Below are 17,797 nucleotides of genomic sequence, written 5' to 3' on the forward strand. Positions count from 1 at the left end.
AGAAAGTATATCAGGATTTGGACTCTGCATTTTCACACCCAACTAGAACATTTTGATAATATTTAGCTTGCAGATTTAGCGTAAATATTGGATCAAGTTCTGTGTCAGATGCAACGCATACACAGAGCAGAAAGCCCACTTGCGGTCAGCCCAAAGAGATTCTGCTGAGTGCCGCCTGTTTTCTGGCGCTGACATATCAAGCAGAAAATATTTACTCTTGCTTGCTGGCATCAGCCAACTTCTGGCAAAGTCGCAGTATGTTTTCATCTGAAGTTGGCTCACTGAGCCGAAGATACTGCTTTCTAGAATAACTCAGCAGGAGATGGGCAGTGTGACAACGATGAGCACATCTGTGCTTAGAAGGCTAAACAAAAAAATGTTCTAGGCTTTCTTTGTAAATAGATTTCTACCTAGAGTTTATCATTTCCAGCCTTCACTGCTGGAACTGTCCCTGGGCTGAGGCAAAGAAAACCTTGAAAGTATTAAAAGACAAAACACAACAAAACTGGAGCAGGAATAGGGACAAGAGTCCCTAAAAATCTGCTGCACTACTTAATATTGTAGGGTCCTGAGGCCTGACAAGCCTGCCCCACTATTTAATATTAGAAAAACATAGAAACATAGAAAACCTACAACACAATACAGGCCTTTCGGCCCACAAAGTTGTGCCGAACTTGTCCCTACCTTAGAAATTACTAGGCTTACCCATAGCCCTTTATTTTTCTAAGCTCCATGTACCTATCCAAAAGTCTCCTAAAAGACCCTATCATATCCACCTCCACCACCATTGTCGGCAGCCCATTCCACGCACTACCCCTGACATCTCCTCTGAACCTACTCCCCAGCACCTTAAACCTGTGTCCTCTTGTGGCAACCATTTCAGCCCTGGGAAAAAGCTTCTGACTATCCACACAATCAATGCCTCTCATCATCTTATACACTTCTATTAGGTCACCCCACATCCTCACACCTCATTAGGTGTTGGGCCCTGAGGCCTTACAAACCTGCCCCACTATTTAATATGGTCAATGCTGGCCTCAACTGCATTTCTGTTTTTCAGATCCCTCTATTTCTAAATCTATAAAATATTTATCCACCTCCACTTTAAATAATCTGGCTTCTACCATCCTCCAGTGCAGTTAATTCCAGATATTCTTGACCTCCTATGAGAAGCAATTTCCTCACGCTTTAGTTTGAAATGACTGATCCCTTTCCTTGTTGCTGCCTCCCCTCGTTCGAAACGCCTTCACCCGTGAAAACATTCCAGTCTCCTCATTAGGTTCTTGCACATGTGAATAATGTCACCCCTCATTTGTTTAATGAATACAGACTCAAACTCATTAGGCTCTGTTGGTACAACGACGCTCCTGTCCCATGTGTTAGGCTGGTGACTCTCCTTTGTACTGCCTGCTGTGTAACTATATCTCATTTTCAGGTAAAGGAACAAAACCTGTAACCAGTATTCCATGTTTGTTCTCACCAACACCCTGTACAACTGTAACCAAACCTTCCTATTCTTAACCTCCAACCCGTTTGCAATAAAGCCTACATGCTATTTGCTTCCAAAATACCATTCGCTATCTAGGATCTGATTCAAGGACAGGTAGATCCCTCTGTACTTCGAGAATAATCTGTCCTTTGATCTCTTTTACTGAAGTGCATGACTTCACGCTTCCTCGCACTAAATTCTACATACCCATCTTCTGCCCACTCACTTTATCTATCTGTATCCCTCTGCAGAGTCACATGCTATCCTTATCGCAACTTGCCCATCCGCATATTTTTGTGTGATCAGCTGATCTGGAAACCTTACATACAGTTGATTCCTCACGGAAATGAATGGAATTATTGAAAAACTGATCCCTGGCGTACTCCACTAGTTGCGTAGATTGAGTGTGAAAGGGACCCATTTATTCCAATTCCCTGTTCTCTATAAGGCAGACAGCTTTCAGTCAGTTTTAATGTACTTCCTCTGACATGGGCTTTCAATCTACGTAGCAGTCTCTTACATGGCCACTTTGGTAAATGCCTTTTGGAAATCGAAATGCTCTACAGTTGCATGTTCCTCTCTATCACCTCTCCCTGTTACATCCTCAAAGAAGTCAAGCAAATTAGTCAAACATGATTTACTTTTCTGTAAAAGTTGACTAAGTTTAAATATACTTTGCTTTTGTAAATAATCAACTTTTTCCTCTTAGCAGCTTGGTTCCTTAAGGTTGTCATAAGTGGGGGTAGGGGTGGGTGAGGGTGTTGAGCTCCCATTAGCTATTAGTAAGAACCGGAGTGCTGAGGTTGAGGTAGTTGGTTTACAAACAGAGGCAGTGTGTAGTGAGTCTGTGAGCAAGGAGAGGCTGATGACAGGGCAAAATTGCAGTCAACAGGGTGAGCTGCAATGTAAAAGGTGGACAAAATCGAAAAGGGTGATGAATACAGGATTGGAGGCGTTAGGTTTGAATGCACACAGAATACAGAACGAGGTGGATGATCTTGTAGCACAGTTAGAGACTGGCAGGTATGATGTTGTGGACATCACTGAGTCATGGCTGAGGGACGACCGTAGTTGGCAGTTTAACATCCAAGGATACTCCTTGTATCAGAAGGTCAGGCAGTTAGGCAGAGAGGGTGGGGTGGCTCAGTTGGTAAAAAATGAAACCATACCCTTAGAAGGAGGTGACATGGGATTGGAATGTGTTGAATCCTTGTGGGTAGAGTTAAGAAATTGCAAGGGTAAAAAGACCCTGATGGGAGTTATATTCAGGCCTTTGAACAGTTGCAAATATGTGGTTGACAAATTACAACAGGAGGTAGAACGGCATACCAAAAAGGCAATGATACAATGGTGTTGGGGGATTTCGCTATGCAGGTAGTTTGGGAAAATCAGATTGGCGCTGAATCCCAAGAGAGGGATCTTGTAGAATGCCTATGTGATGGCTTTTTAGAGCAGCTCATGGTTGAGCCCATTAGGGGATCAGCTATTCTGCTATTCTGGTTTAGGTGTTGTGCAAAGAGAGTTTAAGGTAAAGGAATCTTTAGGAGACAGTGATCATTATATGATAGAATTCACCCTGCAGTTTGAGAGGGAGAAGCTAAAGTCAGGTATATTAGTATTACGGTGAAGTAAAGGGAATTACAGAGGCATGAGCGAGGAGATGGCCGGAATTGAAAGGAAAGGAACACTGACAGGGATGATGGCAGAGCAGCAATGTCTGGAATTTCTGGGAGAAATTCAGAAGATGCAGCATAGATATCGTATTCTAAAAGCAGGATAATGCAACCATGGCTAACAAGAGAAGACAAAATCCAAAGAGAGGGCATATTATGGAGCAAAAATTAGTAGGAAGTTAGAGGATTGGGAAGCTTTTAAAAACCAACAGAAGACAACTAGAAAAGTCATAGTAAGGGAAAAGATGGAATACAAGGTAAGCTAGCCAATAATATTAAAGAGGATACCAAAAGTTTCTTCAGTTACATAAAGTATAAATGAGAGGTGAGAGTGGATATTAGACTGCTGGAGAGGTTGTAATGGTGGACGAACTGAATAAGTATTTTGCATTGGCCCTCACTGTGGAAGACACGAACAGTGTGCTGGCCGTTCTAGAGTGTTGGCGGCAGAAGTGAATGAATTTACCATCACTAGGGAGAAGGTGCTTGGGAAACTTGAAGATGATCCACACCTCAGGGTTCAGAAAGAGGTGGCTAGAGAAATTGTGGAGGCATTAGCAATGATCTTTCTAGAATAAATAGATCCAGGAAAGAGGCAGAAGAAAGGAAATTATAGGCTAGTTAGCCTGACCTCAGTGGTTGAGAAGATATTGGAGTCGATTGTTAAGGCTGTAGTTCCAGGGTACTTGGAGGCACATGATAAAGTAAGTTGAGGTCAGCACGGCTTCCTTAAGGGAAAGGCCTCAATAGAGAGGATGTTTCCTATGGTGGGGGAGTCTATGACCAGAGGACAGCCTCAGAACCGAGGGACGTCCATTTAGAATGGAGATGAGGAGGAATTCCTTTAGCCAGAGATTGGTGGATCTGTGGAATTCATTGCCACAGGTGGCTGTGGAGGCCAAATCATCGGGTATATCTTCAAAGAGCAGTGCATAAGGAAGGCAGCATCCATCATTAAGGAGCCCCATGACCCAGGACATGCCCTCTTCACACTGTTACCATCAGGAAGGAGGTATAGTAGCCTGAAGGCACACACTCAACGATTCAGGAACAGATTCTTCCCCTCTGCCATCCGATTCCTTAATGGACTTTGAACCCACGAACACTACCTCACTACTTTTTTATTTTTGTTATCTTGCACTACTTATTTTAATTTAACTATTTAATAGACATATATATACTTAATATTATTATGTTTTTTCCTCTATATTTATTTATCATTGTACTGCTTCAAAGAGCTAAAGTCAGGTATATTAGTATTACAGTGCAGTAAAGGGAATTACAGAGGCATGAGAGAGGAGATGGCCGGAATTGAAAGGAAAGGAACACTGGCAGGATGATGGCAGAGCAGCAATGTCTGGAATTTCTGGGAGAAATTCAGAAGATGCAGTATAGATATTGTACTCTAAAAGCAGGATAATGCAACCATGGCTAACAAGAGAAGACAAAATCCAAAGAGAGGGCATATTATGGAGTTAACAAATTTCATGACATATGCCGGTGATATTAAACTTGATTCTGATTTTTAATGCAGTGTTTGATAAGTTCTTGATTAGTCAGGGCATGAAGGGTTACTTGGAGAAGGCAAGAGATTGGGACTGAGAGGGGAAAGGTAAGCCATGATGAAATGGTGAGGCAGACTCGATGGGCCAAATGGCCTAATTCTGCTCCTATATCTTATGGTCTAAACACTGAGGCAATTATTCGAATGTGATCAAATGAAGAGAGCTCTGATGTATCTTTGATGAAGCAAATAACTCTTGTTTAGTACTTGAGCAGTTTGTCAGAAAGATTTTTAATGACCGGTTGTGCCCGAATATGTTTTCTGGTGCAGGGAAACAAGAAGTTTTTCATTAGCTACTTCTGGACTTGATTCTTGTGATTTTTTTTTTTCATTTCATGCTGCATCCTTATGAGCAGAAATAGCAGCTTGAATCAAAATAACACAGGTTTCCAGTTGTGTCATAAGAATGTAACAAAACAGGTCGTTCAGCCCCTCAAATCTGCCCTGCTGTTCAATATGAACATGGCTAATTTACTCAGACTTCAATTTCTTTTCTGTGCCAGATCCCCAGAGCCTGAACTCTTCCATCTTTCCAGATCTGACAGTAGCAACTCGGAACCAGCCAGAATCGGCCTTACCTGCATATTAAGACGAACACGTTGAGGACCAAGTCCATGTCGAAGGAAAGATGATGCTAATAATTGGTCATCAGCTACTTGGTGGGACTCAAGACCCAGAGGAGGACATTCTGAAAAAGAGAAACGGGAACAGATGAACTAGAACTGGGAGAATTGGAATTTGACTGACTGTACACAAAGTCACTGCTCCGTGTGGTCTATAGAATTTGTAATTTCTCTCAATTAATCTCCTCCTGAATTGCCTAAGTATTAGAGGTATTGTAAAATATCCTCAAATATAATCTTTTATGGTCATAATAGAAACTTCTGGTGTAGAATCATAGAGTACTACAGAATAGAAATAGGCCCTTAAAAACATAGAAACATAGAAAACCTACAGCACAATACAAGCCCTTTGGCCCACAAAGCTGTGCCAAATATGTCCTTACCTTAGAACTACCTAGGCTTACCCATAGCCCTCTATTTTTCTAAGCTCCATGTACCTATCCAGGAGTCTCTTAAAAGACCCTACCGTATCCGCCTCCACCACTGCCGATGGCAGCCCATTCCACGCACTCACCACTCTCTGCGTAAAAACTTAGCCCTGACATCTCCTCTGTACCTACTTCCAAGCACCTTAAAACTATGCCTTCTCGTACTAGCCATTTCAGCCCTGTGAAAAAGCCTCTGACCATCTACACGATCAATGCCTCTCATCATCTTATACACCTCTATCAGGTCACCTCTCATCCTCTGTCACTCCAAGGAGAAAAGGCTGAGTTCACTCAACCTATTCTCATAAGGCATGCTCCCCAATACAGGCAACATCCTCGTAAATCTCCTCTGCACCCTTTCTATGGTTTCCACATCCATCCTGTAGTGAGGCAACCAGAATTGAGCACAGTACTCTGAGTGGGGTCTGACCAGGGTCCTATATAGTTGCAACATTACCTCTCAGCTCTTAAACTCAATCCCATGGTTGATGAAAGCCAATGCACTGTATGCCTTCTTAACCACAGAGTCAACCTGCATAGGTGGACTCGGACCCCAAGACCCCTCCGATCCTCCACACTGCCAAGAGTCTTACCATTAATGCTATATTCTGCCATCATAGTTGACCTACCAAAATGAACCACCTCACACTTATCTGAGTTGAACTTAGGCCCATCTATTCTGTGCTGAACTATTATTCTGTCTAGTCCCATCGACCATAGCCTTCCTCTCCGTGTATTTATCCAAACTTCTCGTAAATGTTGAAATTGAACCCACTTCTATCACTTCTTCTGGCAGCTCCTTCCACACTCTCACCACTCTCTGAGTGAAGAAATTTCCCCTCATGTTCCCTTAAACATTTCACCTTTCACCCTTCACCCATGACCTCTAGTTCGAGTCACTTGACCTCAGTGGAAAAAGCCTCCTTGCATTTGCCCTATCTGTATCTCTCACAATTTTGTATGCCTCCCCTCAGATAATCTAATCTGAGATTAGATAATCTCCCCTCAGTTTCCTATGCCCCTGAGGCCTATTCAACCTTTCCTTCAAGTCCGGCAACTTCCTTGTAAATTTTCACTGCACTCTTTCAGTCTTATTGATACCTTCCTGCAGCTAGGTGACCAGAAGTGTGTGCAATACTCCAAATTAGACCTCGCCAACAGCATAACATCCCAACTCCTGTGGTCAGTACTTTGATTTATGACTCCCTTTAGAACACTGCTTTCATGGAATTATGGATCTGCACTCCAAGATCCCTCTGTTCCACCACCCTCCTGAGTGCTCTACTCTTCACTATGTAACTCCTACTCTGGTTTGGACTCCCAAAGTGCAGCACCCTCACACTCGTCTGCACCTGGCATTCTTCCAGCTTGTCTAGATCCCGCTCCGGTTCCGTTTCTGGAGTGGTGCTCCACAACCCAGTTCAGGTACGTACAGTTGCAGCTTGGAGACATTCGTGAATGCAAGTCCTTCACCAGAGACCTCCGCACAAACATCTAGGACAGGCTCTCGAGCAGAGAACTTCTCTGTCAGAAGTACATTTGTTCGTAAAATATTCAAAACAAGGCCCTGCCTGACTGCATGCAAACAGATCTACAGAAATAGTACAAAGACAATCGCCAAGTTACCCCCAGCAATTAGCCCTCAACCAGTATTAGTCGAAGAGTGTGTATGGTCCTTACCACATTGCAGTTTGTAGACAGACTTGCTGTTAGATTTTCTACATTATTACAGCACCATACTTCTAAACAATAAAGTGCTCTGAGGTGTTGTGAAAGGCTCTATACAAATGCAAATGCCTTTTAATTCTTCCCATCAAATTGTGCTGTAGCCTTCTCTGCCTATCATGAAGGGCCTGCTGTTGCATTTGTCTCATCTGCTACATGAAGTCCTATCAATGCTGGAAATCTTGAGCAACACACACACAATGCAGGAGGAACTCAGAAAGTCAGGCAGCATCTATGGAGAGGAGTTTAAAAAAAACACTATGTTTTGGTCTGACACCCTGGCCCAAAACGTCTAGTGTTTATTCCCCTCCCTAGGTGCTGCCTGGTTTGCTGAGCTCCTCCAGTATTTAGATAGTCCTGCATATAGCTGCTTTGTTTGTGAATATCTGCATTCGCTTTCATCGATAAAGCACGTCAGCATCTCCGCTTATCTGCCCTACATGTTGATAGATGCATTCAACTATTCTATGAGACCAGGCTGATGGTGACCAATCAAATTGTAATTTGCACATATCGGGACCGGCCACTGCCTGGATGTTCATGTGGGACCAGCAGTTCTGAATCTGGCCTCTCGGTAGTGATTATCACTTGCATACGTCTGCTCCCTCGCGATAGGGAGCCCCAGTAACGGTTAGTGCAACACTATTACAGCCTGGGGTGTTGGAGTTCAAAGTTCAAATCCGGTGCCCTCCGTAAGGAGCTTGTACGTTCTCTGGGTGACCACGTGGGTTTCCTCCGAGTGCTCTGCTTTCGCCCCGTGGTCCAAAGAAGTAACAGTTAGCGGATGAACTGGTCATTGCAAATCCTGCTGTGATGAGGCTCGGGTTAAATAGGTGGGATGCTGGGCGGCACAGCTCATTTGGCTGAAAGGGTCTATTCTCCACTGTATGTCCAGATATATAACCAATGAAAATAACTATTAAAGTTCAAGATTCAAAGTACATTTATTATCAAAGAACTTATAAATTATGCACCTTGAGATTTGTCTGCTTACAGGCAGCCTCAAAACAAGAAACTCGAATAACCCAATTTAAAAAAGACCAAAAATGACTACCAACTGTGTGTGTGTGGAGAGAGAGAGAGAGAGAGAGAGAGAGAGAGAGAGAGAGAGAGAGAGAGAGAGAGAGAGAGAGAGAGAGGGAGGGAGTGTGTGTGTGTGTGTGAGAGAGAGAGAGAGAGAGAGAGAGAGAGAGAGAGAGAGAGGGAGGGAGTGTGTGTGTGTGTGTGAGAGAGAGAGAGAGAGAGAGAGAGAGAGAGGGAGGGAGTGTGTGTGTGTGTGTGAGAGAGAGAGAGAGAGAGAGAGAGAGAGAGAGAGAGAGAGAGAGAGAGAGAGAGAGAGAGAGAGAGAGAGAGAGAGAGAGAGAGAGAGGGAGAGAGAGAGAGAGAGAGAGAGAGAGAGAGAGAGAGAGAGAGAGGGAGGGAGTGTGTGTGTGTGTGTGTGAGAGAGAGAGAGAGAGAGAGAGAACACATTGTGCCAACAATGCTATATATATTCATTAACTTCCAGTGATCTGTGAGTGACTCACAGTGACTCTGCGTAGCAGTAAATTGCTGCGATGCTGCAGATGAATAACTCCTGAGTAACTCATTCAGGTCAAAAATTAATATGAGTAAGGTCAATGGGGAAAAAAGTTTAATATACCTGAATGTACTCATTTGCGTTGAGAAATCTCTGTGAATGAATAATTTTAAAACACTGTTTGCTCATGCCGAGTCCAGCTCATCAGTAATTAACGAATTCTTTCTTTACTGAATCATCGCAGCCTCCAGGATGCCACATCTGCTGGTCAGATGCGTCAGTATCAAAGCCATTACAAACGCCAGCTTGTTGGTCAATCAACCACAGGAAAAAATCATGGAAGGTTAAAAACAGGAAACTGGAGACAGATTGAGGCCAAGAGTAAATTAGCACCAAAACTGTGGCAGTGGGGCAATGAACGTGAAGTAGTACCTACAGACTGCCTTGTAGGGGCGATAACTGTAGCGACAGAGCCCTGTGCTACTATTCAAGAGAATGTCTAGCGTTGCTGCAAGGAAAAAGCATGCACGAAGGTGACACACTATCACTGATGTATCACTCCACTCAAAGACGTTAGAGCTTGGTTAACAGGGAACTGAGACAGCTTTTCCGTGGGTGAAAAGCATCTCATTGTTATCTAGACGGCTTAGTGGCTTTCCTAGTATGCTCTTCGTTGAATCTTCAGCAGCAAATTCAGAGACCTGTAAAGCCATTCACTAGATGGGAGATAATGTCTGTGGTTGTAGACTTGACCTGCTGTAGTTGTAATCGAGGGTATTTGATTCTCCCATTCCTTGGGAATACCCACAGTACTGCACCCATAAAAATCACCCTTCTCTGGTGCTATTGTCTTTTGCTCGATCACAGGTACATACAATCCTCCTCTCAAAGAAGGCGACATCCATCATTAAGGACCTTTTCCGTCTGGGAAATGCTCTCTTCTCATTACTGCTGCTGGGGAGGAATACAGGAGCCTAAAGATCCAGACTCAACAATTCAGAACCAGCTTCTTCCCCTCTGCCATCCTGGTCCATGAACCCAGGAACACTATTCCTCGTCCATATTATATATTTATTTATTGTAACTTATAGTGGGTTTGATGTCATGCACTGTACTCTCTCTGCAAAAGAACACGTTTCATGACATATGTCAGTGATCATGAACCTGACACCAGTGTACCCTCAATGGTCACATATATCCTTGGACAGAATTTTACCGCACTGCATTGTCTTTGTGGTTTTTGGTACAACGTCCCTTACTGAGATCAATTACAGCCACTCTGATTCTCAGAATTCTAGTACTGATATCAGACGGAACAGTTTTTTTCTTATTTAGAGATACAGTGTGGTAACAGGATCTTCCTGTCCACTCTGCGCGATTACACCCATGTGACCCATTCACCTGCTAACCCGTACGTTTTTGGAGCGTGGGAGGAAACTGGGAGAATATACTTACAGCAGGCAGTGGAACTGAACCCAGACCACCAGCACTGTAACATTACAGACAGTGCTGGAATTAAACACAGCCCACCAGCACTGTAACAACATTACAGACACTGGTGGAATTAAACACAGCCCACCAGCACTGTAACAACATTACAGACAGTGCTGGAATTAAACACAGCCCACCAGCACTGTAACAACATTACAGACAGTGCTGGAATTAAACACAGCCCACCAGCACTGTAACAACATTACAGACACTGGTGGAATTAAACACAGCCCACCAGCACTGTAACAACATTACAGACAGTGCTGGAATTAAACACAGCCCACCAGCACTGTAACAACATTACAGACAGTGCTGGAATTAAACACAGCCCACCAGCACTGTAACAACATTACAGACACTGGTGGAATTAAACACAGCCCACCAGCACTGTAACAACATTACAGACAGTGCTGGAATTAAACACAGCCCACCAGCACTGTAACAACATTACAGACAGTGCTGGAATTAAACACAGCCCACCAGCACTGTAACAACATTACAGACAGTGCTGGAATTAAACACAGCCCACCAGCACTGTAACAACATTACAGACAGTGCTGGAATTAAACACAGCCCACCAGCACTGTAACAACATTACAGACACTGGTGGAATTAAACACAGCCCACCAGCACTGTAACAGTATTACAGTGAATGCCGGGACTGAACTCACCGGCCGTGAAATAGTGTTACACACAGCAGAAGAAGTGAACCGAGATCATCAGCCCTGTAACAGAGCTATACTAACCACAGCAGTACATTTGTTGACTGTGTGTAATTTTTACAACTGACAAACTCAGATCACATTCATTAGGTAAGCAGGTTGTAAATCATTGCACAAAGAAAGGTCATTGTTTCATTTTAAATTTCAAGATGCTTTAAGTTGGTCAGGAGTACGCACAGGTAGCCACAGAAACAGAGCAGGTTATGTAAATGCAGAATAATGTACAACTACATAAAATTTAAAACCTTGAGATGATTAATGCTGTGTAGCTGTAATGCACAGCGGCGTCTAATTCCAGCAGATTTTCAGCTTCATGGTTGAATGATATAATTGTATTTACGTTTTTGAAGTCCCTCCAGAATGCATGTGAAATATTTGGTTAAACTTTCCTCCTTCAATTGCTACCACCTTGAGTCAACATCCAGGAACTACCTAATGCACAGAACTGCTGTCTGGTACAATACAGGCGGTACACTGGCGTGCCAGTTAATGCAGCATCTCTGGTCTGATCCTGCGCTTGCGTGTCGTCTGTGTGGAATTTACCTGCTCTCCCTGTGACTGCATGGATTTCCACTGGGTGCTCTGGTTTCCTCCCACACCCCAAGGGTGTACTGACTGGTCACTAAAAATTACTTCTTAATGTAGGTACTTGGCAAGATCCTCAAAGGGGAATTGATGGATACACAAGAGACTACTGATGCTGGAGAGCGTTCTCACTGGCTGCATCGCTCTCTGGTATGGGGGCGGGGGGAGCTACTGTACAGGATCGAAAGAGGCTACAGAAAATTGTAAAATTAGTCCACTCCATCTTGGGTACTAGCCTCTATATCCAAGACATCTTCAAGGAGCAGTGCCTCAGAAAGGCGGTGCCCATTATTAAGGATCCCCATCGCCCAGGACATGCCCTCTTCTCATTCTCACAGTCGGGAAGGAGGTACAGAGGTCTGAAGGCACACACTCAGCGATTCAGGAACAGCTTCTTCCCCTCTGCTATCCGATTCCTAAACGGACAGTGAACCTCAATTTGATTATTTCTGTTTTTGCACTATTTTAAATTTAACTATTTAATATATATACTTACTGTATTTCAGATTTTTTTTCTATATTTCTCATGTATTGCATTGTACTGCTGCCACTAAGTTAGCAAATTTCATTTCACATGCTGCTGATACTAAACCTGATTCTGATTCTGCCAAAGAAGGGTGGAGGAACTCAGCGGGACGGGCGGCATCTGTGGAGGCAGATGGACCGTCAACGTTTCAGATCGAGATCCTTCATCTGGATTGGACGGGTACAGGGGAACAAAAAGAGGGTGATCAGCGTAGCCGAGATACCTCACTGGCAGCCAGCATCTATTGGGCAAGTGGCCTCCTTTGGGCTGTAACAAGTATGGCTTTCTGCCTCATATTAGTCTGTGGAACCAGAAGAGTTAAAATCCACAGTAATACATTCAGATACCTCTTGTTGGCACATCAGTATTATATTATTTTAGTTCTGACCTGAGATTGACGTGGGGGGGGGTGCATGGGGATAGGTGGTCACCGAGAGGGGGTGTTTTAAAGCCAGCAACAGCACTACAGCTTCTAATCTCTTAATAAGCATTGACTTTGTGAGTGGGTAATATCACAGCGGTGTTTATGAACGAAAGCTGGCAGAGGAAATCGTAAACATTAAAGCCGTGAGAGAACGCGAACGTGGTGTATTATAAACTGTACAAACAGGCTGCGTTACTCACCACTCGACGGCAGTTTCGGGGGAAAGGGTTTATAACTCTGCAGCAGCACACACAAAATGCTGGAGGAACTCAGCAGGCCAGCAAGCATCCGTGGGAAAGAAAGCACAGCCGACGTTTCGATGCTGTCTGGCCTGCTGAGCTCCTCCGGCACCTCGTGTGCGCTGCTGGGATTTCCAGCATCAGCAGATCTTCTCTTGCTTATAACTCTGTAGTTTTAAACTTCTGCTGAGATGTTGAAATGGCAACAACCCAAACAACTGGTTGTATACTCAGGTGGCTGAAATGTCCGTGATAAGCCCACGTGCAGCTCCCCTGTGAGACACCCAGCGTATGGTCTTACCGTTCAGAATCCCAGAGAAACGCGCTGCCAGCTGGGGCAGCAGCAGCCCTGTCAAGCTAGCAGAGAGCTTTAAGTTTTGCAAATATTCAGAAACATTCTGAAACGATTAAAATTGAAACCGAGCCTTTACAATTTTGACATACTGAAATAAATAAATATGAGTACAAGAAAACAATAGAAAAAAACCACTGAATTACTGAATGAAAGCTACTTATTATAAGTGTAACCGCCCAGTAATGATGCAGCTCCGTAAAACCCTGGTCAGACCACTCTTGGAGTATTGTGTTCAGTTCTGGTCGCCTCATTATTGGAAGGATGAGGAAGCTTTACAGAAGGTGTGAAGGAGATTTAACAGAGAGCAGCCTGGACTAGAGGGCATGCCTTATGAAGACAGGTTGAGAGAGCTTGGGCTTTTCTCTTTGGAGCGAAGGAGGATGAGAGGTGACTTGATAGAGGTCTACAGATGATGACAGCCACAGATCGTCTGGACAGTCAGAGACTTTTACCCAGGGCCGAAATGGCTAGTACAAGGGGGCATAATTTTAAGGTGATTGGAAGGAAGTGTAGGGGGATGTCAGAGGTAAGTTCTTTACTCAGAGAGTGGTGAGTGTGTGGAATGCCCTGCCGGGGGTAGTGGTGGAGGCAGGTACATTAGGGGCATTTAATAAACTTTTAGATAAGCACATGAATGATGGAAAAATAGAGGGTTATGTAGGTTAGATTGCTCTTACAGCAGCTTAGAAGTTCAGCACAACAATGTGGGCTGAAGGGCCTATACTGAGCTGTTCTATGTTCTATGCATGTTTTTTTTTAATTCAAAAGAATGGGAATAGCAACCGGAATTCTGGACCATTGATGCAGAGCTGTGAGTTCAAATCCTTCGAAGGTAGCTCAAGTAATTCTATTAAAAAGGTGGGGTCAGTACTCATACAGAAATATCTCCAAAAGGAGCCTGGCTGGTTCATTAATGCTCTTCAGGGAAGGAAATCTCACTTTCTGTTAGCCAGTCGGGCCTGTATGTGACCCCCAGACCCACCAGTGCAGTTGGCTCTAACTTCCAATCCAATTCGGTACAGACAGAGGCAGCGCCATCAAATGTAAACGGTCCAAAATTGACCTCTTTCCCTTCCCTCAATTCCTCGCCAGGCAAACAGTTGGCTGCAGGGTTGGAACAACAGATGTAGCTGACTGTGTGCAAGTTCAGGACCTCTACGTTAGTGCACATACAAGCACAAGCTCCACATTTCACAAAGATATGGAACTAATTTTAATCTAGAGATACAGCACAGCAACAGACCCTTCCAGCCCAACGAGCCTGCACCACCCAGTTGTACCCTGGTGACCTATTAATCTACAACCACATGCGTCTTTGGGATGCAAGAGGAAGCCAACGGGGTCACAGTGAGAGCGTACAAACTCCTTACTGAAAGCGGTGGGAATTGAATCAGGAGCACTGGCACTGTGATGGTGTTACGCTAACCACAACGCTACCGTGCTGCCATCTGCGTGGAAAGTGTCCGCGCAGCATGGTGAATACTGCATGCGGTTCAAGAACCATCACTGCCCTTCAACCATTCGGTTCTTGAACCGACTGGCAAAAAACCTAAACACAACTGCTTAGCAGCACTAGAACATGCTTTCTTCCACCATTTAGCACACTAGGATGGACTTGTAAATGGTGTTTTCTTGTAAAAAATTGTGTTGAATGAATGGTTTTCTTGTGAACGCTGTGTGCTTGTGGTGCTGCCACAAGATTTTCACTGCGACTGTGCACAAAACACAACGAGAAATTCACTTTGAATTTGACTTTGACAACCACATCTGAGATTTGTAATACTTCAAGAGAGTGGAGAATGAGATATGACGTCCAGAACCCAAACCGTCGAAACCGCTGGCTGAACTTTCTCTTTCTTGAAATAATATTTTGGTAGTTTTCAGTAGAGAGCAATTGGCCACGAAAACAGACTGTTACAGATGATACAATCAGGATTCTCACTTCCCACCACCATGTTCAGAGCTTTAATCAGTACATATTCCAACTCTTCCCTGATGTTTTCCAGTAATAATTGGCCACAGTTGTTCCTTGTTGCTTTTATTTTACGACAGGGTTGGAAGCTTCACTTATCTGTTGTGTGAAGCATGTTGTGGGTCTTAGTGAGACTTGGGGCTCTTCTTTTCGAGTTGTCTGCTCTGGGGGCGGTTACAGTCATCGAGCACGTGGCTGCTGAGGCACATTGCCCCGAAGGAAGATCTCAAAAAATCATCCGAGTAGACCTGAGCTCCAGCTCCCCAAACAATCAAAGCAACGGCCTGGCAAGCTCGAATGAAGTGCGCCAGGCAGATCATTTTCTGCAAGTCTGCCAAATTCTCAGAAAATACCCAGCTATTGCAAAGAACTGAGAAACGTCAATGTGACAGGTAATGGCTAGATATTTCCTCCTGCTGCTGAAAAGGTTTAATATAAATGTTGTACATGGATGGTGGAGCAAACTCAAATAGATAAAATATATTATTTCTTTACAGCTCTCCTTTGATGCCAGTGTAATTTGGAATGACATGATAAAGGTTATTGTTGGACATTTAATTTAAAAAATAATTAACTTAGACAGATTACAATCCTTTTAAGATAGTATAAATTCACCCGGGTTCATCTGCAAACTTGTAATTTCTTGTTTATATCCAAATGGAAAAAAGTTTACTTTTTTGGTACAATGATGTTAACTTATACTCGATCTTGTGCTTCCCCCCAAAAAAAAATCCTCTTCAAGAGAATCAAAAGGCAAGAGTTTGCTATTAAATCGAAGCATCTGTGATCAATAACAGGCCAGACTGAACAGCTCCTCTTGAGATCCCTTCCCAAAATCTGTAAGGGGAAATAATAAAATTCTTGTATCTACAAGATAAAGCTTGATTTAATCCAAAGGCTGGGGAGAATATACAAAGCCCATTTCCAGAAAAGTTGGGATATTTTCCAAAATGCAATAAAAATAAAAATCTGTGATATGTTAATTCACATGAACCTTTATTTAACTGACAAAAGTACAAAGAAAAGATTTTCAATAGTTTTACTGACCAACTTAATTGCATTTTGTAAATATACACAAATTTAGAATCTGATGGCTGCAACACACTCAACAAAAGTTGGGACAGAGTTAAAATAAGATTGCAAAGTGCACAGAATATTCAAGTAACATCGGTTTGGAAGACTCCACATTAAGAAGGCTAATTGGTAGCAGGTGAGGTATCATGACTGGGTATAAAAGTAGCGTCCATCAAAGGCTCAGTCTTTGCAAGCAAGGATGGGTCGTGGCTCACCCCTTTGTGTCAAAATTCATGAGAGAATTGTTAGTCGGTTCAAAAGGAACATTTCTCAATGCAAGATTGCAGAGAATTTAGGTCTTTCAACATCTACAGTATATAATATTGTGAAAAGATTCAGAGAATTCAGAGACATCTCAGTGCGTAAAGAGCAAGGTCGGAAACCACTGTTGAATGCGCGTGATCTTCGAGCCCTCAGGTGGCACTGCCTAAGAAACCCTCATGCTACCGTGACAATTATAGCTACCTGGGCTCGGGAGTACTTCGGAAAACCATTGTCACTTAACACAGTCCGTCGCTGCATCCAGAAATGCAAATTGAAACTGTATTACGCAAGGAGGAAGCCATACATCAACTCTAAGCAGAAACGCCGGCGAGTTCTCTGGGCCCGAGCTCATCTCAGATGGACCGAAAGACTGTGGAACTGTGTGCTGTGGTCCGATTAGTCCACATTTCAGCTAGTTTTTGGAAAAAATGGGTGTCAAGTTCTCCGTGCCAAAGATAAAAACGACCATCCTGATTGTTATCAGTGAAAGGTGCAAAAGCCAGCATCTGTGATGGTATGGGGGGTGCATCAGTGCCCACGGCATGGGTGAGTTGCATGTATGTGAAGGTACCATTGACTCTGAGGCGTACATTAGGATTTTAGAGAGACATATGTCGCCATCAAGGCGACGTCTCTTCCCGGGACGTCCATGCTTATTTCAGCAGGACAATGCCAGACCACATTCTGCACGGGCTACAACAGCGTGGCTTTGTAGACACCGAGTGCGTGTGCTTGACTGGCCTGCTGACAGTCCAGATCTATCTCCTATTGAAAATGTATGGCACATTATGAAGAGGAGAATCAGACAACGGAGACCACGGACTGTTGAGCAGCTGAAGTCTTATATCAAGTAAGAATGGACAAAATTTCCAATTGCTAATCTACTACAATTAGTATCCTCAGTCCCAAAACAATTAAAAAGTGTTATTAAAAGGAAAGGTGATGTAACACAATGGTAAACATGCCTCTGTCCCAACTTTTGTTGAGTGTGTTGCAGCCATCAAATTCTAAATCTGTGTATATTTACAAAATACAATTAAGTTGGTCAGTAAAACTATTGAAAATCTTTTCTTTGTACTTTCGTCAGTTAAATAAAGGTTCACGTGAATTAACATATCACAGAT

General features: G+C 43.5%; 1 protein-coding gene across 1 annotated transcript in view; it reads right to left on the bottom strand.

The window, feature by feature from the left end:
- LOC140733656 (inactive carboxypeptidase-like protein X2) overlaps window positions 1–17,797 on the bottom strand; it is a 117,570-nt gene that overhangs the window by 40,035 nt on the left and 59,738 nt on the right. Inside the window, exon 11 of the mRNA XM_073057283.1 lies at window positions 5,305–5,414. Within this exon, the coding sequence (XP_072913384.1) occupies window positions 5,305–5,414 (110 nt within the window). The remainder of the gene's footprint in view (window positions 1–5,304; window positions 5,415–17,797) is intronic.

The sequence above is a fragment of the Hemitrygon akajei genome, chromosome 1 (assembly GCF_048418815.1).
Source record: "Hemitrygon akajei chromosome 1, sHemAka1.3, whole genome shotgun sequence".
NCBI lineage: Eukaryota > Metazoa > Chordata > Chondrichthyes > Myliobatiformes > Dasyatidae > Hemitrygon > Hemitrygon akajei.